At 44.6% G+C, this 25,981-nt stretch overlaps 1 protein-coding gene across 3 annotated transcripts in view; it reads right to left on the bottom strand.

The window, feature by feature from the left end:
- Ulk2 (unc-51 like autophagy activating kinase 2) overlaps positions 1–5,488 on the bottom strand; it is a 75,701-nt gene extending 70,213 nt beyond the window's left edge. For all 3 annotated transcript variants that reach the window (XM_041663882.1, XM_041663883.1, XM_041663884.1), the window contains exons 1-3: positions 5,356–5,488; positions 4,159–4,251; positions 2,292–2,333 (exon numbers count right to left, since the gene is read on the bottom strand). In XM_041663882.1, the coding sequence (XP_041519816.1) occupies positions 2,292–2,333; positions 4,159–4,251; positions 5,356–5,445 (225 nt within the window). In that variant the 5' untranslated portion in view covers positions 5,446–5,488. The remainder of the gene's footprint in view (positions 1–2,291; positions 2,334–4,158; positions 4,252–5,355) is intronic.
- Positions 5,489–25,981: the final 20,493 nt, after the last annotated feature.

The raw sequence follows: 25,981 nt of genomic DNA, 5'->3' as shown, positions 1-25,981 counted from the left end.
ATAAAAAACACATGACATATAAACCATGACTTTTAAAAAACCATCATAATCCCTCTAATGCAAGCCAACTATTTAATCAGAAAACTACTTTTCTCCAAAGATTTCTAAGAATGATTCTGACTACAAAGTTTGATTTAGATGACTTTAGACTCTGTCTCTAAAAAGCAAACAAAAATATGACCTTAGAATCCAGATATCATCTCTAAATAAAACACAGTTCTAGCATATGCCATGCTGAAACACACATAGACACACACGGTAAACATGCACAGCATTCTTACTTTTATTTCCTACTACTATGACTTAAAAATTCTGCTTTCAGGCCGGGCGATGGTGGCGCACGCCTTTAATCCCAGCACTCGGGAGGCAGAGGCAGGCGGATCTCTGTGAGTTCGAGACCAGCCTGGTCTACAGAGCTAGTTCCAGGACAGGCTCCAAAGCCACAGAGAAACCCTGTCTCGAAAAACCAAAAAAAAAAAAAAAATTCTGCTTTCATAAGAAAAAGGTTTTTACCTAATTTAAGTAGACCACAACAGTCTTTTTTTTTTTTTTTTTTTTTTTTTTTTGGTTTTTCGAGACAGGGTTTCTCTGTGGCTTTGGAGCCTGTCCTGGAACTAGCTCTTGTAGACCAGGCTGGTCTCGAACTCACAGAGATCCGCCTGCCTCTGCCTCCCAAGTGCTGGGATTAAAGGCGTGCGCCACCACTGCCCGGCCACAACAGTCTTTACATTTACTAAAGAAATGCTCAGAGTCATTGGTGGTAGCTAACCCCAGCACTTGGGAGGCAGAGGCAGACGCAGTTGGGTCTCTGTGAGTTCAAGATCAGCCTTGTCTACAAAGTAAGTTCCAGGACAGCCAAGACTACACAGAGAAACCTTGTTTTGTAAAACCAAGTACACAGCCAGGCGGTGGTGGCGCACGCCTTTAATCCCAGCACTCGGGAGGCAGAGGCAGGCGGATCTCTGTGAGTTCGAGGCCAGCTTGGTCTACAAGAGCTAGTTCCAGGACAGGAACCAAAAGCTAGGGAGAAATCCTGTCTTGAAAATCCAAAAAAAAAAAAAAAACAAGTACACAAATGCTAGATTTGCTATAAACCACAAATTACCCTAAAGCAATACTACTCCACAGTATATTTATATTTATTCATGCAGCACATTATTTATTTTAATCTAGGGGTCTATGTTATTTTTTTTCTTTTTTTTTTTTTTTTTTGGTTTTTCGAGACAGGGTTTCTCTGTGGTTTTGGAGCCTGTCCTGGAACTAGCTCTTGTAGACCAGGCTGGTCTCGAACTCACAGAGATCTGCCTGCCTCTGCCTCCCGAGTGCTGGGATTAAAGGCGTGCGCCACCACTGCCCGGCAGTCTATGTTATTTTTAAAAGATTCTTGGAGCTGGTGAGCTAGCTCTGATGCTAACAGTACTGACCACCATACCTCAAGATCTAACTTCAGTTTCTTGTACACCACACCATGAATTCACCCACACACACACATACATACATACATACACACACACACACAAAAAAAAACAATTTTAAAAACGTAAATGTTGCAGAGTATTTGTACACTGTGTGAAGATGTATTGCTGTTCCTGGTATAATAAAAAAGCTGGATGGCCAATAGCTAGACAGGAAGTATCAGCAGGACTTCCAGACAGAGAGAAAACTCTGGGAAGAAGAAAGGCAGAGTCGCCAGTCACACAAGGAGAGGAAAGAAAAGGTGCAAGATAGAAAAGAGGTAATGCCACATGGCAGAACATAAATTAATATAAATGGGCTAATTTAAGTTATAAGAGCTAACTAAGACTAGCCTAAGTTAAGATCAAACTTTCATAATTAATAATAAGTCTCCAGGTCATTATTTGCAGGCTGGCAGTCCAAAGATAGTCCAACAAGGAAGTCTGCTATACCTATATTCATTTTATGTGTATGGTTGTTTGGCCTGTATGCATGCCTGTGTGTCATGTCTTTGCCTAGTGGCCAGGTCGCATACAGAGAGGCAGGAAGAAAACTCTGGATCCCTTGAGACTGGAATTACAGACAGTTGTAAGCTTCCATGTAGGTACTGAGAATCAACCTGTGTCCTCAGGAAAGCAGACAGTGCTCTTAACCATTGAGCCGTCTCTTTATCCCATATAAATCCAATTTTAAAAATAAAAAAATTATTGTAACTCTGATTGTATGTTTTTTTCAGAACAAATTAAGGAAATCTTAAATTTCCAATAAAATTCACTTAAATTCACATGAAATATTTTTTTTTAATTTTAAGTTAAAAAATATCCAAAATAAAGTACCTGAACATCATAGAGTGCTACGATATTTTCATGCTGAAGTTCCTGGTAAGGAAATAAAGAATTTAAAATATTATTACATAGTCTGATAATCTTAATATATTTCTAGTATGCAAATACAACTCATTTCTATATATACCGATACTATTTGTAGCACATGATACCTTTATTAACAGCTTAGAACAAGTCAACCCATTACAGAATAAAAATATGTGTATCTGATCAGACTTTACTTGAGAACTAAATTTTGTTTTTACCACCAGTTCTTTTTTTAATGATGTGTCTTATTTATCTATTTACCTGTACATGTATAGGAGTTCTTGCCTGTTTGTATGTCTGTGCACCGTGTGGTGCAGAGGCCAGAGGTGTCAGTGTCCCTGGAATTAGAGTTATGTGCAGCTGCGAACTGCCAAGTGGGTGGCAGGAACTAAACCAAGATCCTTTGAGAAGCAGTATCTCTGCAGCCCATCACTGTTCATTTCTTAGACTTCCAATAAGCGTTGTTTTCCAAAAAAAGCCACAATTAGTATGGTGGCAGACTGCCTACTAGCTTTCAATTTTTAACGTTTCAAATAGTAATAAAGACATGAATTCCAAAGTGCTTTTAAAAAACACTATCTGCCTGAAATATAATTCATCACTCAGAGAACTTTTCTTTGGGAATCATGACTTCTGCATCGTTCCTCCCATCCCATGAACTGTAATTCTTATCAAAAATTCTCCGCGGGATGCTTTTGAGGAAAGCAGATGCTGGAGAAAGTTTCCACGATCAAATTAGTCTGGAAACACTGCGGTGAGGATATCAAAACCAGCAGAAAATTTGAGCCAAATATTTGTACAGACAGTCACTAAACAAAGTTCACCAAATCTATTTGACTATGGACTCTTTTTTTCCTTTTCCCCTGAAAGTGCCTCACTTTGATAATGCTACCGGCTGTGAGCAAATCTAAAAATTAACTTCCTTCTGGAGCTGGCTCAGTGCTTAAGGGCACTGGCTTCTCTTACAGAGGACCTGAGTTCAATTTCCAGACCAAACATGGTAGCTCACAACTTCCTATAACTCCACTTCAGGAGACTCAACAAACCTCTTCTGGCCTTCTTGGGCACCAGACACTTACACAGTGCATTTACATACCTACATGCAGGTAAAAATACTTATACACATAAGGCAATAAAATTAACAAACCTGAAATGATAATGAATATTAAATATAACTTTCTTCTATTTATAAGGGGCAGTGACACACCAAGTTCTCCTGTTTCTCCCTAACACTTAAGGGTACAACAGAAGACAACGAGATACCAATTGTATCTGTGTGGCATTCAAACAATAACTAGAAGAAATCATAAGAAGTTAAAATCATTCTTTACAGAATCCCTCTGTTTGGCCAAGAGTTACAAATATCTATTCTTAAAAATAGCTTCAAAGGGGGCTGCAAAAAGACCCAATGGCTGAGTGCACTTGATGCTCTTGCAGAAGACTCAAGATCAGTTCCTAGCGCTCACATCCAGTTCCCTGGATTCCAAAAGCCTCCAATGGCCACTGAATTCACGTGTATGTTCGCACACGTAAACAAAAACAAACTTTTCCTAGTCACCAGGAGGCAGAAGTTGGCATATCACTGTGAGTTTGGGACCAGCCTGGACTACCCAGTTAGTTCCAAGTCAACCAAGCCTATGTAGTAAGACCCTGCCTCAAAATAAATAAACACATATTTGAAAAATAGCTTCAGACTATTCAATATTTCAAAAACAAAACTGAGCATGCAAAAATGAGCAGCAACTAAAAATTACCAAACTTTTACCCAACTTTAAATGTTCATGTTCATTTAACTCGGGCTAACTTTTAACTGTACTATAAAATAGCATACCTTTAAGATTTTTATTTCCTTTCCAAGCAGAATTTGTGATTTTGACAAGTTCTTTTTATTAATACTTTTAATAGCTACCTCCCAATCAGTTTTCTGAAAAGGAAAAACAGTGTTATGCCTGAAAATTATAATATAGAAATGATTCAAAAACAATAAAAATGTGTTAAGTGTAAATATATTTTTAGCAAATCAATGTACATACAGTACTAGGGAAACATGATAAAGATCACAAGTCTCAAACAAAAAATGGTTTGATAAATGACACAATACCAAGGCAATGTCCTACAACATAGTAAAAGTAGTAAAAACAATATAGCGTTAGTTGAAAAAAGTTTACAACTATATGGCATTATGGAGAAATGTGTATATAAACTTGGGAAGTGATAGGGTTCAACGAAAAGTAGCTTGGTTGGATTACATTTTTTGTTTGTTCTGTTTTTCTTGAATTTTAAGTTATTTCATAATGAATGAGAAACAGACAGTACGTTTTAACAGGCCCTTTGACAACAATCAAAACAACCAAGGCCTTTTGCAAAAAAATTATTTCCACTCCCTATGTGCCATTCTCAAATTCTTTAGATTCTAAAACCTCGTGTGACCCTACTTGCGAAACAGCGGCTAGAAAAAAAAAATGTTTGAGGCTTGAGCTTGCATCCACGTTGTATTATTAGATTAGAGTCAAACTATCTTTCCCACTTGGAGTTCGTCTAACTCAAGAAGGGGAGAGACTGTACAGGGCACCCCGGACACGGAGGAAAGCGATACCATCCTAGTCCGAGAAAGTCGCAGGCTAACGGGAAACTTGCCCGTTTTCCACTGGGCGTGCAATTATCCACCTTAAAGGTGACAAGCTACGGAAAGCCCGTGGCGGGGGAGAGGGGACAAAGGTCCACCAAGCATGAACCCGGACAAGCACATTGCACCATGCAAGCACTGGGATCTTAGTCGCCTCGGGACCACTGGCCTTTCTCTTCCTGGGCGTACTCCGGTTACCCAGCACACGGACAGAGAAGCACAGCAGTGGCTCGCCGCCGGTCGGTAGGTGGAGCTCAGCCTAGCGGCTCCGGCCTCCAAAACAAACCCTGAGACAGTGACAGCAAGCACAAAGGCAGGCCGGCTTGGGGCGCCCAGCCCAGCGGCCGGGACCGGGGCGTCGGCTCCCCGGCCTTCCCCAGACAGCGGGCGAGCTGCGCTCACCTGGCGGTGCCGCCCCCGGAAGACCACAGCGAAGGCCCCGTGTCCCACGAGGTCCCGCTTGCTGTACTCGAAGTCGCCCACCACCTCCATGGCCGCGCCCCCGGGACATAGAGCGCTTGGGTGGGCAGCGTGGCGGAGAGCCGGGATCAGCACCGCGGGCCCGAGGGCCCGGAGCGCGCCCAGGGGCGGCGGGACGGGGGCAGCCACGGCCCCGGGCCCGGACTGACGCTCATGCCGAGAGACCCGAGCGGAAACGGGGCAGGCCGCCGCGCGGAGCTGGGGTCAGCGAGACCTGGGCCCGACCGCTCCTCATGGCCCGGGCCGCCGTCGGCCGCGGGGCTCTGGCCAAGCGGCCTGGGCGCTGCCGGGCAGAGGGCACCGCCGCCGTCACTGGGCGTCCCCGGAGCTACACGCGCGCCTGGCAGAGGTGCAGGGCAGGGGCCGCGCCATCCCCGCAGGTGCGACCGCCTCGGCTCGGTGCGTCCGCGGCGCTGCTGTGTGGCGGCCGCCGCCCTGGAACCCGCACAGCCGCGGTGGCAGCGCCTGCCTGCTTCGCGGGAGCGCCTAACGCACGCGCGCGCGCCGGCCGCTCCGCGCCGACTACCGGCCCAGGGCGACGTCAGCGCGTCTTGTAGGACGACGCGCCCCAGGCCTGCTCCCTCCGCCGAGAAAAGGAGTGCGCGCTCCGGGACGCGGCGCCAGGCACCGGGGAGAGTCCACCGTCGCTGAAGCTGAAGAGAGTTGCCGAGCGGGTGAGGCCACGGCTGGTTAGTTACCGGCGGCTGCGGACTCGGCGCCGGCGCTAGGGCTGGCTGGAGCCTGCCCCGCCCTGACCCGAAGCCGCCCTCTAAGGGGCGGATCTTGAACTCCCCAGCCCGGGGGAGTCGCAGCCGCGCTGAAGACACGAAGGGTCTGTCTAGTACTGACAAAAAACTCCAAGGACACGCCTTTCCAATCCAGAGGACACGCCGCCAGACTTCCCTTCACCCAGTGAAGGGAGAGAGTCTGACAGGGATCTGCGCCTTTTGCAAGAGGAAAGGGGTTCAGAACCTCCTTTGAGAGATTGTCTGGTTATCCAATATTGTGTGCCTTTTTGTTTGTTTGTTTGTTTGTTTGTTTTTGTTGTTATTCGAGACAGGGTTTCTCTGTAGCTTTGGAACCTGTCCTGGAACTAGCTCTTGTAGACCAGGCTGGCCTAGAACTCTGAGATCCGGCTGCCTCTGCCTCCCGAGTGCTGGGATTAAAGGCATGTGCCACCACTGCCCGGCAATAAAGAGAACCTTTTTAAAGAGAACCATCTACCAGTTTTCCTCAGCCCCTCCCCGCCTTTGATGATTGTTCAGGTGACAAATAATTGTCAACTTTGCTCAAGAAAGTATCTTACAAAATTATGGTAAATAACATGGGTGAGCCTGTAGCTTAGGTTTTTGGGATGCTGTTGTCCAGTTATCTCAGTTTCATCACCTGTCCCTGAAACCCATCTCTCTTTTTTTTTTCTTTTTTTTTATTCCCATCTCTCTTTTTAACAGATTTTACTTTTATGTGTAATGGTATTTTACCTGCATGTATGTCTGTGCCCTACAGGTGTACCTGGTGCCAGATGTGAGCCACCATGTAGGTGCTAGGAATCAAACTCAGGGCCTCTGGAAGAGTAGCCAGTGCTCTTAACCACTATGCCATCGCTCCAGCCCCCCTGAAACTCATCTTGACAACCAGGTAGAGACCCTAAAAACCTCCCACTTTGAGACAGCTCAGGGATCTGAAAGCAATGTCTCTTAGTCAATTTTCTGTTCCTAAGGACACAATACCACAGGCTCAGTAAGTCCATTTTCCATTGTCAGAACAAAATGCCCCAGGCTGGGCACTTTATGAAGTAATGAGATTTACTTAGGTCACAACTTTGGAGGCTGAAACTCCAAACAGCAAAGCGCCAGCTCTGACAAAGGGCTAGTGGAGAAAGGCTTCTTAGGGGACTATGGGACAGAGAGAGATCACACCACCAAGAAGCCAGAGTGTGGGAAGAGACCAGGGCACGGCTCTTTTATAACAACCCTGGAAAGAAATGGTGTCCAGGAGACCTACATTAATCCCTTTCATGGGCACTGCCCGTAATGATCTCTCGATTCAACTCCTTCCAACCACACACTGAAGACCAAGCATCCAGCGCAAGAAACTTGGAGGGACACAAACTATCCAAACCAATGCAATAAATTAAAAAAGTTTATTTTGGCTTGTAGTTCTTGTCCGCAGTGGCGGGGCTGTATCTGGTGATGGCTTTCTTGCTGGCAGAGTCATGAAGTGGTGCGACCACAAGACACCCTCAGATGAGATCCAGGGACGACTGAGGGGACCTGGGCTTCTCTCTCCGTGTTGAGGATCAAACCCAGGATCTAACGCACGCTAAGTGAAGTGCTCCCACACTGAGTTATGTCTTTATTGTGATTTTGCTCACTTACGTGACGGTCAGAGGATAACTTGCAGGAGTCAGTTTTCTCCCTCCGCCATGCAGGACCCAGACATAGAACTCAAGTGGACAGACTTGGTGGCATGGAAAGCACCCGTCTCATGGGCCCTCCCTAACTGCTTTTATAGCAGACTCACTCTGAAAGCAACATATTAGTCTGAAAATCTCATGAGTGGATTTGTCTGTTCATGAGGACAGTCCCATAGTCACTTCTCACAGACCCTGGTCCTGGTCCCAAATCTCCTGTTTGAGAAGGAACAAACTATACTCAGGCTGTGGCACCTTTCTTCCTCCAGCCATCAAAGTGTGGGCCTTTGGATTCCTGCTTCCCTGACTACTCACTTCTATCCTTACAGGAAAAAAAAAAAAAAAAAAAAAAAAACCAAAAAACTGGCCCAAGTGGTTGTGTTCAACACAAAAATTAGCCTTCAGAAGCTGAGGGCAAATTAAACAACTCTACACTTGCATTTTAAAAAAATGGAGTGGATTCCTTACCTCACTGAAAGACTCTGCAGTTTATCTCTAAATGTGAGCACTTCAGAAGACGTAGGTTTAACATGACGGCACTCAGTAAGTGGGAGATGTTTGTTCTGAGAGGCTGTGGGACCTTGTACAAGCTCCTCAACTTCCCAATCTATGGCTTCCTCATCTATAATTTGGGGATAAGGACAGCCACTATTTGCCTGGGCTGTTTGGAAGATTAAATAACAGGAGCGGGAGAGACCACTCAAGAGACTCTAAGACTCTTGCAAGAGGATCCAAGTTCAGTTCCCAGCACCCACACCAGGAGACTCACAGCTGCCTGTGTCTTCAGTTCCAGGGGATCAGATGTTCTTTTTTAGCCTTTGCAGGCACACACACACACACACACACACACACACACACACACAGAGAGAGAGAGAGAGAGAGAGAGAGAGAGAGAGAGAGAGAGAGAGAGAATAAAAGGGAAATAAAGTATAACTGTTTGGAATATTATCTAGTACATACAAAGTCTTATTTAAAGATTGTTTAAAAATAAAGTATCAAAGCCACCTTTATGCAGCATCTCCCCAACAGAGACGGGGCCCTCAAGATTTCCCCACTTTTCCAACCACTCCCCAGGTGGTTTTCAAGTGAACTGAGCCCAAATATTTTAGCTTTGTAGCTAGACCATGGGCAGTTTACTAACCTGGAGAGGTCGCTATCTATAAACTCTGAAGAGACAATGAGTGTAAGGTATCTGAGTGCAGGGAAGCAATGGGGGAGTGTGATCGTATTGTGATCAAACTGACAGCATAGGCATCACTTAGGAGACAAGCCTCTAGGCACACCGGTGAAGGAACTTTTAGGTTAGATTAGCTGAGTATGGTGATTAGGGTCATTGAAGGGAGGCGACTACTCTCAAGTGGGCAGCACTGTTTCCTGGATTGCACCAAAAGGAGGAAGGCAGCAGGGCATAAGCGTTTGTCACTCTCTGCTTCCCGACTGAAGATGCGACATGAGAAAGGCTTTACGTAGCTCCCAGTTCTAGACTACAGTTATCATGGCAGGGAAGTTGGGGCAGAGGGAGCCTGAGGAAGCTATTCAGTCACACATTGCATCCACGTTGGAAAGCAGAAAGCTCGAATGCATGCGGCCATCTCGATTTCTCCTTTTAATCAGTGCAGGCCCCCAAGCCCGGGAATAATTCTGTCCATTTTCAGTCTTCCCACATCAACGGCTCAAAGGCGTGCCCCCAAAGCACATCTCCCAGGCGATCCCAGATTATGCCAAGTCGACAGCTAACAGTGTATTTTACCACAGCAATAGGAAAGTCACTAACCCAGGGTGGAGATGGCACTAGTGTGGGGCTGGCAGCAGCTCCCACAGAGTGTGATGGCACAGAGAACCCACCCTGTACCCAGAACAGCCAGCTTCAGTGCAGTGTCCCGAGTTGTTTCCTTTGGCCTCCGTACTCTCCAGGAACAGCACAGAGCCTTCCTGCTGCTCACCTCCCTGTCCAGATGAGGCCACACTGGCTTGGCTGAACGCACTGTGTACACACGCTTTTATCTTTGCTTTCATCTGGGATACAAATCACAAGTCCTTAGCAAAGATCCTCTAAATTCCCAGCGTTAGCCAGTTATCACTGTGACAAAGACCCAGCAACCAACTTCAAAGGGCAGAGGTTTATGTTTGACTCTTGGTTTTCAAGGTTCTACTTGGTGGGCGGCTGGCTGGCTCTATTGTTTCTTGATGAGACAGAGCATTCTGGTGGAAGGGTGTGGAAGCAAACAAGGAAAGGAAAGGAAGGACCAGGGGCAGTCCTCACAAACGTGTGTTCAGAGAGCTCCTTGGTCTAAATATCGAGTTCCCATAACCTTAGTAATACCTTCAAGCTATAAATCCATCAACAGACCAAGCAATTGGTTAGGTTGGATCTCTTATTACTCAACTGACTCTCAATGATCAGATCCAGCTGGGAACCAATCCATCAACACAGGAGAATTAAGACGTCTGTGTATGACGTCATTGAAGATACATTCCCACGTTAGGACATTTCGAAAGTGTCAACAAGCCACTTCTGGGTTCTTATTGTGAAACTTCGTCACGCCTGTATCCACAGGCCAAACATTACGCAGCTTGCACGTACCATAGTGATCTCTTGTTTATGTTTTTACAGGAGTGATAAGGCTGGGTGGAGAGAGGAATATAAGGCGGAAGGAGACAGGGAGCTCAGGGAAGTCTGAGGCTTGGTGGAGACAGATGGAGTCTGGAGATGCTGTCTGAGGACAGGATCGCCCCTTCTGTCTGAGCATTGGTAGAGGTAAAAAACTCTCTAGTGACTGGCCTCTCTGCTTCTCTGATCTTCAGCATAAACCCCTATATCTGACTCTGGGTTTTTATTATTATGACCAATTAGAATTCATGCTGCAACATATAGTTTGACCTTGAGGTTCATGATTTTAAAAAGTGGGTGGGGCTTAAAGCAGGAAAAATTTTGCTAAGGGGATGTTTAATTAGGACTATGTAGGTAGCAACTAACAAAGGCTGGATGTGAAGAAGTTAAAAGAAGGCAGCCTAGGAGCCAAGAGACGGCTTAGAAGGAAAGGTGCTTACTGCCAAGTCTGATAACTAGAATTCAATCCCCTAAACCTTCAAGGTGGAAGGAAAGGACTCCTCTAACTCCTATGGATGCCCTTTGACCTCCATGTGCATATGGTAGCATATGTGTGCCCCCACACACATACACACTCTCTCACACAAAATAATGTGAACTTTTTCCTCACCCATTTTTGTTTCTTTCCCCCACAAAATGCTGGTATAATCCCAGCGCTTGGGAGGTGGAGGCAAGAGGATCAGGAAAAGAATTCAAGGCCATCTTGGCCCACGTGACCCTCTTGTGTCCATCCTCCAGTTGCTGGAATTACAGGTGAATGCCACTATGCCCAGCATAAACAAATCTTATAAAATGATATTAGTAATCAACTTCAGTCTAGGTAAGTACAGATACAATGTTGACATTGTGTTGTAGGGAGGGGGCCTGCTTGTTCGTCCTGGCTGCCTGGCTCCATCTCAGGCAGAGAATCCATGGCTTCTCCCTGACTCTGCTTTCTTCCTCCCAGCATTCAGTTCTGTTTTCCATGCCTACCTAAGTTCTGTTCTATCAAAAGGCCAAGGCAGTTTCTTCATTCATTAACCATTGAAAGCAACACACAAACAGAAGGACCTCCGACACCAACATTGTATCTGTAGGGTGTGACTTGTCTACTTGGTATGCATGGTACCCTAGAGCAAATCCCCAATGAAGCCAGGCTTGGGAGCACATGATTTTAGACCCAGCACTCAAGTGGTAGAGACAGGTGGATCTCTGTGAATTAGAGGCCAGCCTGGTCTACACAGTAAGTTTCAGGACAGTCAGGACTACATAGAGAGAACCTATCTTAAAAAGCAAACAATAACAACAACAACAACAACAAAAACCCTAAAAATGTAACATATAAATAAAACAATAATTTGAGTATTTCATTTCACAATACAAGTGGCTTACTTTTACCATTGCCATATTTGTTAGCTCAAAAAATATCTGTTTCACAAGACAGGCAACGTTTTCATAAGGGTTTAAATAAAGAATATTTGAGCCAGGCCAATATTTGGCGCACGCCTTTAATCCCAGCACTCGGGAGGCAGAGGCAGGTGAATCCCTGTGAGTTTGAGGCCAGACTGGTCTATAAGTGCTAGTTTCAGGACAGCTAGGACTGTTACACAGGGAAACCCTGTCTTGAAAAACAAAACAAACAAAACAAAAAAAAACAACAAAAAAGAATATTTGCAAACAAACATCATCACTTGAGACCTCTGCTGTACAGAAAACCCCACATGAAGCATCTTCAATATGTCTGTCTGGGAGGGGAAAACCTTCCACCAAAGACTTGGGGGTTGGGGGTTATATTAAATTAAGGTCATTGAACAGGACAGGAAATGACAAGAAACCCCAAACCCAACTGTTAAAGACAGACGGTTCCAGCTCACTCACTTGGGTTTCTCTGAAGGTCAGAGGATTGCTGACGATACTTTAAAAGAATCGGGGATATAGGGAAAAGATATGATTGAAGTTCATCAGGAACTAACGTGTATGGGTGGTGTCATTCGACTGTTTAGTTTCCCCCCTTCCTCTCAATTGTATTTTTACTGTTGAAAATAGTTTCTTTGTAATGTTATATTCAAAATGGAACTCAAAACTGGCACTGTACACATCTGGTCCTTTGAATTTCAGGGTTGAGTATTAATTATCTTCTCTTCTTACTGAGCTGCTGTTTGGTGGTCAGACCACAGTCTCCTCCATACTTCCCTCTCCTTTGAAAAATTACAACAGAGAGGCCACTGTTTTCAAAATTGTACATTTCCAGGTTCGTGGTGAGCAGGAAGGTCCCCTGGAGTGTGTTCGCAGGGACCTTCTAACTGGCCCTGGAGTTCTAGTACAACTGCTTCACTCCTTGGCTATAATTTTCAGTGGGAGATGGAAGATGCCATAGAAACAAATCCTGGAAAAAATGAATGTTCCCCAAACTGAAGCTGCTTTTAAAGCCTGAATGCCTGAACCCAAAGAGTTTGACACCATGATGCCAGCGATGGCTAAGAGAAATGACTAACTCCAAAGATAGCTTCACTGAAAATGTTTTATTTTCTATACTTTTGCTAGCTTTTTGAGAATTTAGTACACTGTGTTTTGATCACATTAGCCCTCCCTCCCCCAGCTCATCCAGATCTACCCTTCTTCACCTCCCTTCACACCGAATCAGCAGCTGCCAGTCACCAATTGTTCCTCTGCTAGAAGTAGAAATGTCTGTCCAGTGTCCCTCTTCATGTTGGGATTTGGTCTTGCTTGGGGATGTGGAGGTCTTGTGCATGCTGTGCAGCTGCCCTGCTGTGCAGAACACACTGTTCTCTCTGCTGTGCAGAACACACCCACCCTCTCTGGCTCTTCTGCAATGGTCCCTGAGACTCTGGGTGGAGGGGTGTGATGTACAATGTTCCATTCTGGGCGGAGCGTTTCAAATTCTCTTATTCTCTTTATCTAGGCCAATTGTGGGTTCTGTGTTCGTCATCATCTATTGCACACAGAGCTTCTCTGATGAGGGCTTTGCAATGATCTAGCCTAAAGTGGAGGGGGTCCAGAGGGCAAGGAAGCATTTAAAAGTTAAGTCTTGTCAAAGGGCTGGGTTTGACAGTTAAGAACACTGCTGCTCTTACAGGAGGCCTGAGTTTGGTACCAAGCACCTACATCGGGCAGCTAACAGCTCCAGCTCCTGGGGATCTGACATCCTCTTCTGGACTTTTGAGGCACTATACTCACATGCACATTCCCATACACAGACACAGATATGTAATCCTGTCAGAAGATGCCAGCAACGTTCTATCTTTATCAGTTTAAAAAGTTATAAGCTGGGTGGTGATGGCTCATGTCTTTAATCCCAGCACGCGGGAGCAGAGGCAAGTCAATCTCTGCGAGCTCGAGGACAACCAGGCTAGAGAAACTCTGTCTTGAAAAGCAAAACAAAATTGTTATTCATGTAGAAGTATCTATAAAAACAACACTATCTTTTAATTTTATTTGGCTTGGGATATGGGTTTAGGGACATTGTACCAGTTTCATTAAGATAAATACTATTTGTAGAGAGAAAAGAGAAAGAAAAATAGAGACATTTCAAATTTTTAAAAAATTAAGCATGCTATTGTTTAGTTTAAAAAGGATAAAGCATTTTTAATAGTAATTAATTTGTTAGAACTTTAAAAAATAAGGCATACGCCATCAAAATATGTAAAAAAATCTTTGTTTAGGCCTAGTGGCACAATCCAGTGATACCAGGAGGGTCAGAAGACCAGCCTGAGAGATTGAGTAAAACCTTGTCTTAAAATAGAAAATAGAAAGGGGCTCAGTGGTTAAGAGCACTTCTTGCTCTTACGGGGGGAGCAGAGTTTGGTTCCTGGCTCACAATCATTTCTAACTCTAGTTTCAGGGATCCGGGGCCTTTTTTTGGACCTCTGTGGGCATCAGGCATACATGTGTATACATGCAAGTAAGAGGCAGGGAAAACACTGATAAATATGATAAATAACTCTTAAGGAGGGCACTTGTTTAGCGTGCACAACACCCTAGCATCAATCCTTAGCACAAATATCTAGATTTCTCTTAGAAAACAAAGATCTACTGAAATGATCAAACAGCATCCAAGGTTCAGTTCTCTGAAAGTAGATATTGAGGGTTTACCACCACTGGATGATGGTAGAAACGAAAATGAACTGAGGTAAGATGTATGACAAGCTTGACCAAAGGAGAACCTTCCAAGCAGAAAGTTCTGAAGCAAAAAACTGGGAGCCTGCTGGAAACACCTTCAATCCCAGCACTGGAAGGCAGAGACAGACCAAACTAAAGAGTTCCAGGACAGTCAGAACTACACAGAGAAACCCTGTCTTGAAAAACGAAACAAAAACGAACAAGTCACTTGTTCAGCACTGAGCCCATATCTGTAATGAGTCTTCTTCTGTGCTTCCAGCCAGCTCCCAAATAATGACATGGAGACTTCTTACTATGAAAGCTTGGCTTATAGCTTAGGCTTTCCCCACTAGTTCTTATAACTTGAATTAACCCATAATTTTATTAATCTACATTCTACCACGTGGCTTTTACCTCTTTCCCATTCTGTGTCCAACTCATTTCTGCGCCTCCATGACCTCTTCTTAGATTCATCTTCTATTTCCTCTCTCTCTGCCTGGAAATCCCACCTATATCTACTGCCTAGGTACTGGCCATTCACCTCTTTGTGAAACCAATCACAGCACTATATATTTGCACAGTGTACAAACATTCCACAATACATCTCCTAATGGATGGGTGTAGCTGCTGCCTGATGTTGAGGTCCTGAAGAAACTGATAGCTGTGGCCCAATGATGTAGCAGCTCCTTGCTCTAAGGGAGTCTATATAGTACATCTCTGAGGCTATTATGCCAATTGGAACACTTCTAGGGCAGGCTGTAATTTTCCACCATTACCAAGCCATATCTATTATTTCACATTAAATATTTATTGGTTGTCTTTTTTTTTTTTAAGACAGGGTTTCTCTGTACAGCAGCCCTGGCTATTGTGTGACATTTTACTTTTTTGCTTTTTTGAGGGGTCCACCAACTAGCTCCCAAATAAATCACACATGGAGGTGAGGCTTATTCTTAGTTATGAATGCCTGGCCTTAGCGTGGCTTGTTTCTTGCCTGCTTTTCTTAAACTTACATTAACCTGTTTACCTTTTGCCTCTGGGCTTTTATCTTTCGCTATTTTGTACACCTTTCTTTTTTCTCCATGGTTTGCTGTGTGGCTGGATGCCTGACCCCTGAGGTCCTCCTCTCCTTGTTCTCTTGTTGCTCTTCTTTCCCTCATTCTCTGTTACACTCTCTGCCTATCCTTGCTCCTGCCTCACGATTGGCCGTTCAGCTCTTTATTAGACCATCAGGTGTTTTAGACAGGCAAAGAATCACAGCTTCACAGAGTTAAACAAATACAGCATAAACAAAAGTCACTCACCTGAAAATAATATTCCCCAACACTCTCCTGGAACTCATGCTATAGACCAGGCTGACCTCGAACTCAGAGACAAACCTGCTTCTGCTTCCTGAGTGCTGGGATTAAAGGCGGGCGTCACCACCTGGCCTTTTCTTTTCTTTTCTTTTGAGAAATGATCTTTAAAGTAGTCCTGACTGTTCTGTAGAGCAAGCTGGTCTCAGACTCACAAAGATTCATCTGTTTCTGCCTAGGACATACTCAAATACACAAACCTGTGAAGTGGAGCTTGGTGTGGTGGTATATACTTGCAACCCCAGTATTGGCGAGGCTGGGGCAGGAGGATTATAAGGTCCAGGTTACCCAGAGCTACACAGCAAGACACTGTCTCCATAACCCAAAAATATGTTATTTTAATCATAATTTTATTTTTTAAGACAGGGTTTCTCTGTTTACCACTCCTGGCTGTTCTAAAACTGGATTTGTAGACCAGGCAGGCTGGCCTCAAACTCAGAGATGCACCTGCCTCTGCTTCCTGAAAGCTAGGATTAAAGATGTGAGCCTCTACTGCCTGGCAAAACCATAAAATTAAGGTGGCTAAAAAAAGCTTATGGATTTTGAGGAATCCTGGAGGCCTCAAGATGATACCAGGGGTTGTGTGAAGTCAAATATATTTTCATGGCAGTACAGACAAATAAACTGCCTTTTTTATTGTGCCAATATCTGAGATGAAAGCATGCCAAGAAGTGGTTTGTGAAACTCCTGGCTCCTTGGGAGAAACCTGGATGAACTGAACTCAGTGGTCACCATTATATAATTTGCAAGTAAGCCAGGAGAAAACACCAGTGTCCGTTTTCCCTGCTTCCTTGGTGTAGCAGCAACAACTACTGAGTTGAGGAAAATCCCAGCCCTCAAGTACATGTTTTTGTTTTGTTTTTGTGCATTGGTGTTTTGCCTGCATTCACATCTATGTAAGGGTGTCGGATCACCTGGAATTGGAGTTACAAACAACTGTGGGCTACCTTGTAGAACTGAACCCAGGTCCTCTGGAAGAGCAGCCAATACTGAGCCATCGCTCCAGTCTGATAAAAGGGAAGTCCACATACAGCACTTCTGCATGCCAAAGCATCGCCATGTCTTGGCTGTCACTTGCCCACCACTTTCACAGAACAGCATTTTTAATGGTAAGGACGGCTGTTAAGCTGGTCACTCAGACCTGTTATACATTTCATTTTACACTCGTGTAGGTTCACAGAGTGAGTTCAAGGTCACCCAGGAAGCAAACTAACAAAAACCTGTACTGTGTCTTCTTGTAGAGTAGGCACTGTTCTCGTGAGAATAGATGATACACGTAGGAAGTCAGAAACTTGATAGAGAAGCTGTTTTTAATCATAAACTCACATAAAAATAGATGTCTATAAAGTTTCTGGTTTTTTTTTCTTTTTGGTTTTTTTGAGACAGGGTTTCTCTGTAACTTTGTAGCCTGTTCTGGAACTCACTCTGTAGATCAGGCTGGCCTCAAACTCACAGAGATCCGCCTGCCTCTGCCTCCTGGGTGCTGGGATTAAAGGCGTGTGCCACCACCGCCCAGCAATGTCTAAAGCTTTTTCAAGTGGGGGCCAAGAGAAACGACTCAGAAGCTAAGTGTACTTGCTTCTGTCCCCAAGGACTCAACGGCTTGTAGCCCCAGTTCCATAGGATTCGACATTTGCTTTCAGCCTCCACAGGAGCCTGTATACACATAACAAAAATATAAGTAAAAATATTTACATTTTTTAAATTAAAATTTTAAATTTATGTGTGTTGTGTGTATGTATATCACATGTATGCCTGGTGCCTGCAGAGGCAGGTCAATCTCTGTGATATTTTTTAGGCCAGCTTGGTCTACATACTAAGATCTAGGCTAGCTAAGGTACTTAGGGAGACCCCATCTATCTCAACCATCGCAAAACAAACAAACAAACAAACAAACACAACCATAACAACTGCAGCCAGAGTTCCCAGTCTAGGCCTCGTTCCTCACCTACCATTTGCTGCTGTGTGGCTCTGGATGAGTTAAACTTGTGCTTGGTTTCCTTATGAAAAACAGTGGTTATGCCCACTCGCCAGAGCATGGTCAAACTCCCAGTGGCCTGCCCCTTAAAACTGAGCCCTTCCCCTCCCACACCCCTGCCAGAAGCCAGAGGGGGAGGGGAGGAAAGGGGAAGAGGGGAGGGGGAAGGGGGAGGTTGGCTTTGAATTCTCAAGACTTTTGGCTGTAGGAACAGATAATTCTGAGGCTACTGCTGGCAGAGAGAAAAGCATCATGACCTGAGAAATATTTGCTGATAGAATCTACAAGTCCTAATAATACGTTTTCTTTTTAAACGATGATGCTAGCCGGGAAGCAGAGTCAGGCGGATCTCTGATCTCTGTGAGTGTGAGGCCAGCCTGGTCTACAGAGAGAGTTCTAGGACAGTCAGAGCTACACAGAGAAACAAACAAATGAACGAAAAAGGATGATGCTGGTCTGGTGGGGCACGCCTGTCTCTCCAGAACTTGGGGCTAAAGCAAAACAAGTCTGAGGCCAGCATGCACTGAGAGAAACGTGTCTCAAGCACCCACACCCACGAAGTGAGGCCCTCTGAGGGTACTTTATTTCAAGGAAATGCTGTTGAATAATCGTATCTTCTTTTTTGTTTTGTACTCTTTCTCTCCTCTCCCTCTCTCTCTCTCTCTCTCTCTCTCTCTCTCTCTCTCTCTCTCTCTCTGTGTGTGTGTGTGTGTGTGTGTATGTAGGCAGGGTCTCACTATATAGTCTGGCCTGAAACTTGTGAAACTTGACCTGTAGACCAGGTTGGCCTTGAACCTCTACCTTCCAAGTTCTGGGATCAAAGGTACTTGTCACCAAGCCGGCCACAATCTTATTTTCTTATCCCACAAGCGTCTCTTTCTAGTGCAGACCCACTGGCTGGCTAATCGGGATTTACTTACAGCTGTGTAACTGCCAAATGGACAAACCCATTTCCTTTTTCGCCACTGTGGTAAGAACTGCTGATCTAGCCAACCCAGGAGGAAGTGAGTGCTCTGTCTTCACCAACACAGGGGGCAAAGCAATCTCTTCCGCCTCTTGGGGATCTGGTCCCATCCTTGCCGGAGTCTGTCACACAGACGTCCTCAGTTCTCTAGGAAGAAACAGGGTGTGGCCAGCCTTCCACCAAAGAAATGGCAACAAGCACCGAACCAAGTGGGTCATCTCACTTAAGTGGGAGGGGCTAAGCAGAGTCCCATGTCAGAACACGGGCCTAGCTTGTGCAAAGCCCTGGATTTCATTCTCCGCACCAAAGACAAAGAGACAGAGAAAGGAACCAACTTGAACTCTTACAACACGGGTAGAGGGGCCCTGGGAGAGGAGTGTAGCTCTATCTTCTCTGGCAAGAGCAGGTCATAGCAGGACAGAGGCTCTGACACACAGATATGCTCCAGAGGGTCAATTTATTGATTCATGTGTGAACATCCAACTGTTGAAAAGGTAAACCAGAAGAGGCTTTTGACAAACTCAGTTATCTATTCACCGGGGCTGGGGGCGGGGAGGGTAGGGGAGTGGGGGCGGGGAGGGTAGGGGAGTTGCGGGGGGTTATTTATCTGGCCTTTGTCACAGTCCATAGACTATGGAGTTCAGATTTCTAGGTGTACTAGCAGGTTCATGGGGCACAACCAATGTAGCATTGCGTGTGTGCGTGTGTGTGTGGTGGATTCAGAAGATGAGAAGACTACCTGGGGCAGAGCAGGAACAAGAATTCTCTGACCCTTTCCAGTGCTGGAGACTGGACCTAAAGCACTTAGCTCGCCAGTGTTCCGATCGACCGTCCAGCTTTGTGTATTTTCTGCTGTTCTGCTTTGAACCTATGACTGCTTTTGAAAAGCCCCCCTCCCCGTAACCTAGATTATATTGTTGCTTAAAACAACAAAACACCTTTCCAAGCCTTCTCATTGCACCCAGGAGAGAAATCAAAGCTGTGACCCTACGGTATCTGGCCCACTTTCTCTGTGATGTCTCCAATCACTTTTCCCTCTGGTCCACTTGGCTCCAACCCTAAGTAGGATGCTGTCTGAAGGCCTTTGCACCATTCCTTGACCCGAGATGTCCTCTGTTTGGAGAGAGCACACTGTCACGTCTTCCAAGGTTCACCTTGATGCACATGTCACCTTGTCAGTATAAGGCTAGCCCTGGTCACCTGTTCTAAAATCATATCCCCCTTTTATATTCTCCAGCTCCAGCCCCAGATTCAGCTTTGTCCTTGGTACCTAAACTAGCGTACACCCATTTATTTCATTCTATCATTTCTTGGCCTCTGGGTTAAGAGCAAATGTATTTGTAACCCTTCTCTTGTTTAAGGTCTGCTACCTTCAATAGAGAGACTTAGCAGTTTTGTTCTGTCCTCAATACTGTCAGGCCTGCTGGCACACAGCTGTAACTTCAGCACTCAGGAGGCTAAACTGGGACAACTAGGGCTTTGGGGTGCCAATTTGGGCTACATAGTGATTTGTCTCCTTTCAGCAAAAAAAACAAGATGAAGTAAAATCCTACTTCATCAGGTGAGTGAGCACGGCCAAATGCTTGTAACAGATGAGCACAGACCCTCAGCCCAACGGTACCCAAGAGCGCCCCCTGGACACAGGGCAATACCGCGCATGCAGAAGTGCTGTGTGTGGTTTTTTCTTTTGTCAACGTGTTGAAAAATATGCACTTGAGGGCTGAGACAAAACAATCCATGATAGCGTACTATGAAAAGCCAGAACCTCACAGATCTCCAGGGTCTGAGGGACGCTAAAAATCCACAAAAGAAAGATGTTCTGTGACCTGCTGGGCTCATGTACGAGAACACCTCAACACCAGCACTGCCTTCTTTTGGACAAAGACCCCTCTATGTAGCCCAGGGTGGTCTTAAATCTCTCTCTCTCTCTCTTTTTCTTTTCGAGACAGGGTTTCTCTGTAGTTTTGGAGCCTGTCCTGGAACTAGCTCTTGTAGACCAGGCTGGCTTCGAACTCACAGCAATCCACCTGCCTCTGCCTCCCGAGTGCTAGGATTAAAGGTTTGCACCACCACTGCCCGGCCTGGTCTTAAATCTTTACTCACCTGTGCCTATTAAGTGCTGGATTACAGGTGAGCAACACACACATGGCAATGGAAAACATTTTCAAGTGTAAAGAGCACTTTTTACAAAGGCAGTAGCTGTTAGTATCCAGGCATACCTTGGCCTGCCCCTTGGGAACATGGCACCTCTCTGCATATGGCAAGTACACGTACTGACTGTGCAAAGGTCCCTTTAAGAGACAAGCTCCGCCCACTCCCATTTCCCCTCCCCCGCCCCCCTCTGCCTCTCCCTCCCCACCCTCCCCACTCTCCCAATAAACCTCAATAAACTCCACTCAAGCTCTCTCTGCAGGGCATATTCTGTCCTCACCCTGACCTGTCAAGGTCTCACTTGCCCAGCATCACAATAATAGCTATGAGAATTAAAAAGAGAAGATATTTAGTTTAAGGTTTAGAGATGGTGTCTGTCTTCGGTATCCATAAGGAACGTGGACATCTTTCATTGAAAATGTTTTTCTGAGTCAGAAAGTGGTAGCATGCACCTCCTGTACTCACACCTGCTGGAGAGATTGAGGCAAGACTTACACATAAGTCTGTAGAGTTCAGGGCCAGCCTAGAAGCCAGAATGAGATTATTGCCTTAAAATGCTAAAAAATAAAATAAAATAAGTAAGTTGGGGGGGGGGAGAGAGAAAAGAGAAGGAATGGGGAGAGGAGAATCAACAAAAATTTTATTTAAAAAGCCTGTAATCAAACCTAATGCTGTGTATGCTAATTAAATTTTTTAATTAAAATATATATAAAAAGCCGGGCGGTGGTGGTGCACGCCTTTAATCCCAGCACTCGGGAGGCAGAGGCAGGCGGATCTCTGTGAGTTCGAGACCAGCCTGGTCTACAAGAGCTAGTTCCAGGACAGGCTCCAAAACCACAGAGAAACCCTGTCTCGAAAAACCAAAAAAAAAAAAAAAAAAAAAAAAACCTAAAATATATATAAAAATAAAATGAAACCCAACTTCTGTTTTCTAAAAATAATATGGAGCTTGTAACTGATTTTTTTAAATAATAGAGCACGCCTTTAATTCCAGTACTTGGGAGGCAGAGGCAGGTGGATCTCTGAGTTTGAGGCCAGCCTGGTCTACAGAGTAAGTTCCAGGACAGCCAGGGCAACACAGAGAAACCCTGGCTCAAAACAAACAAACAGAGGGAAAGAGGGAGGGATCATCAGTAACACAGAGAAATATGTTAAATATACCCTCGTGGGCAAATGCTTTGAGAAAAAAACATTTTCCTCCACTGCTCCTTGTTTACACATTTGAGTGGCTTCACCAGAAACCATAACCAGCCCAGCAAAACATACTATCACAATAACAGAATACATAGAAGATACACATTAAATATAAGCTAGGTTATACATTAGAACTGTAACACCATACTCTGAATATGGTCTGCTTCTGACTCCCAAGTGCTAGGCTTAATAGTGTGTGTCACTACACCTGGCCTACTTATCCAGTATTCTGAAAAATGAATGTTACAACTTGAAATAAAGATGTTTGGTCAGTTTGGGAAATATTTTAAAAATTAAATGTATCGGGTTGGAGAGATGGCTTATAGGTTACGAGCACTGACTGCTCTTCCAGAGGTCCTGAGTTCAATTCCCAGCAATCACATAGTGGCTCATCGTCATCTATAATGAGATCTGGTGCCCTCTTCTGGCAGGCAGGGATACACGGAAGAAATGTTGTATACCTAATAAATAAATAAATCTTTAAAAAAAATTAAATGTATCAATTTGAGTGCTTAAACTTTTAGGAATAGCAATCAAATAGTCAGATGTCTATTTATAATATCTAATTTATTTAATTATACATGCTTATTTTAAAATAACAATATATATAATACAATAATACAAAATATTGCTTTCCCCCCATTCTCATATTAAGTAACAATTCTCTTCAAATTCTCCATAAGCATCTTATGCACCAATGTCTTCATATCTGCAGCCCGTTTCTTGAAGTAGATCTCCTTGGCTTGTAGCTAAGTTGTTTTCAGACAAAGCACTTTAAAGACACATGCCTGACATTCTTCCAAGGAGTCTGGACCAGTAGAACTCTTCCTCCTCAGCCTTGACCTACCCTGAGGGTGTGTTTGTCATCCTCACCACAGAACCACTTGCTTATTGCTTTTGAAATAGCTCTTTGAAAGAATGGTTTGCAAATGTAGTAGGGAGGGGATGTTTCCCTGGACTAATAAGTCTCTCTACCCTGCCTTTACAAACAAAACAAAATAAAAACAATATAAAAAACAAAAACAAAATACCCCTCTCCATTCATTCCTGTAGGAGAAACCCAGAACTATACAAATCTTGCCTTTGAGGCTAGTGTGGGTTAAAAATATGTGGAGTCATCAGAGGCAGAAGTTTCAGGAACTGGTGAGCTTAGTTAAAGGGGTGTGGTGGAGGTGGGGACCAGATTGTAGGGCAGCCATAGACTGTGATGTTTCTTGAGATGTACATAAAGCTGTGAAAAAGCTGGGAATAGTGTACCAAAAACTTTCTGGGGAAGGGGCGAGGGAGACCTTCCCTCTGTTCCCCAGGAGCTTGGAGCTGGCCAGATAGCAACGAGGTCAGCCTCCAAGCAGCAAGGACCTGAATGTTGATATCTCACTAGCCAGGAGCAGATGTTCATGGAGCATGCTGAAACTGAGTCCTGGTCCGGTAAGTGGGCTTGAGAATTGTCTGAGAGCATCAGGACTGTGAGAAAAATGGCATCAAATAAAAGAGCAAGGTGCAGAATGGGCAAATTCTAGAGAATGACTAAGTGAAGAGATGGAGAAATACACCTAACCTACCCCAACAGGCTCCTCCCTCTTTCAAAACACCTGGCACTGAATTGCCAATACTTGTTTTCTAGACTGCAGGATTTCTGCCAGGGAACTGCTGGGAATAGAATAGCCCTAAGGATAAAGAACTGGAGAACGAGACACCAGCTGCCTATGGAAAGACGGCCAGCAAAGGAGAACAGACCAGGAAGCATGGGCAGGACCTTAGAAGGCAGCCAGAATCAAGGAGCTGAGAGACAAACAGGACAGAAAGACTGAGGAGTGATGTTTGGATGTTCTTAGATTTGATAAACATCTGAACATTAATGAAAGATGATAGGTGCCATTCTCAGGGAGTCAAAAGTAGGAATTAAATTACATTTCTGCATAGTGTGGCACTTCTAAAAAAACAGAATGAAAATAATCATTTCCCTGGCATCGGGGAAACTTTTCGGGTAGTGATTCTCAAAACTGTATTCCTAGCAGCAGCAGCAGCAACAGCACCTGAGATCTGCTGAGAATGAAAATTCTGCAGTCTCACCCAGTCCTGCTAAGTCAGAACCCTTAGAGGTTCATCAGAATAGGCAGCCTGAGCGCTAATGAGTCTTCCCGGGGACTCAAGTGCACATGAAAGCTCAGAACAGTGCTTTTCAGGCTGGGCATGCAGCTCGGATGGGAGAATCCTTGCCTAGCATGTCCTAAGCCCTGAGTTTGATTATCAGCACCCCATAAATGAGTGTTTTTACATGCCTGTAGTGCTGTCCTGGGAGGTAGGAGATTACAGAGTTCCAAGTCATCCGCTTCCACACAGGAAGTAGGAAGCCAGCCTGATGTGCTGGAGACCACCTCAAAACAATCAAAAACAAACAAACAAACAAACAAACAAACAAAAACCCAGTGCTGTAAGGTATGGATGGATTCCTTTTCTTAAGACAGGAACTACACAACTATCAGGCTACCCATGCTATACAGCCGAGGATGACCTAGCTCTTCCTGTTTCTATCTGCTAAGAGCTAGAATTATAGATGTGTACTACCACACCCAGCTTAAGTTTTTCTTAAACCTTTGACATCTGCTATACTAGTCAGTGATGAGTGCCAGCATCCATCACAGCAGTAGAAAAGGGGGCTAACTGGTTTGCCCCTGGTTGTGCAATCCTGGAGATTCTTTTACCCTTCCAGCTGCAGTCTCATTTATAATGTAAGAAAGAAAGCAGTACTTACCTTATAAGATTGTCATAAAGCTGAGACAGTGCTTAGCACATCTAAGTGGTCAATTATGCTGGTTATTATTACTAGGAATAAAGAAGATTCACAAAGCCCACCATTTCATGGAGTAGTTTGATTCCCAGCTAGGTTTTTCCAAGGCCATGATTTTATATTGTGTGTGTGTGTGTGTGTGTGTGTGCGCGCGCGTGTGTGTGATAAACTTAGTCTTCACGTTTCTAGATTCTAAGAGTTGGTGTGTCCCAAAGTTCTCCAAGGATCCTTGAGGTCAAGGCCAATCCTACACTCTATTCATTATCCTGTACAGAAATGGCCTTGCTGGTCAGACATAAAGTTGTTTATACCTTGTTCAACATGTGACCAGGTGCCCAAACATAGAGCCCTTCGGCAAGTAAATGGAATGGTCTGGTGCTGGTCCTCGTGGAATGGTGACACTGGAAAGGTATGGGACAGTGGTGACTCCCAATAGGGCTCTAGGTACAAAAGGCCACCCAAGTCAAAAATACTAGTACATATTTTATTAGCGCTAGGGATGAGACCTAGAGTCCCATATATGCTAAGTATGCATTTTACCACTGGGGGAGAAAACACCCTAGCCCAGCATGTTTTAGATGCAACTTTCAACTTCTGGTTCCTTCTTAGTAGAATCTGAGCTCTAAGGGTTCTGGAAGTTCATCCTATTTTCTCCTCTCTCACTGAACTAAAAACAGTATCTACAGAGTAAGCACTCACCAAACTAGTTGCTAATTAGGAGGAACAAAGGCTGCTCTTTGACAAAACAAAACAAAACAAAAATCTGGATATGCCAGTTGAGCTTTGGTGGCTACCATTTAGAGCTATAATGGGCAGAAGGGCTAGGTCGCAGCCGGGCATTTCTTTAAGCTACAAATTCTTTTCACTTACATTATGTGGACATATGTATGCCTGTATGTGGATATGTGCGTGTGAATGTAGGTGCACATGAAGGCTGGACGTGAGGGACCCCTGGAGCTGGTGGCTGTGAGCCACTTGACATAATAAGAGCAGTCA

The sequence above is a fragment of the Microtus oregoni genome, unplaced genomic scaffold (assembly GCF_018167655.1).
Source record: "Microtus oregoni isolate MIOR12 unplaced genomic scaffold, Mior012 000015F_ref0000493, whole genome shotgun sequence".
In the NCBI taxonomy this organism is placed as follows: domain Eukaryota; kingdom Metazoa; phylum Chordata; class Mammalia; order Rodentia; family Cricetidae; genus Microtus; species Microtus oregoni.
Note: the sequence above shows the minus strand (reverse complement) of the source record. Positions and strands in the feature narration are given on the sequence as shown.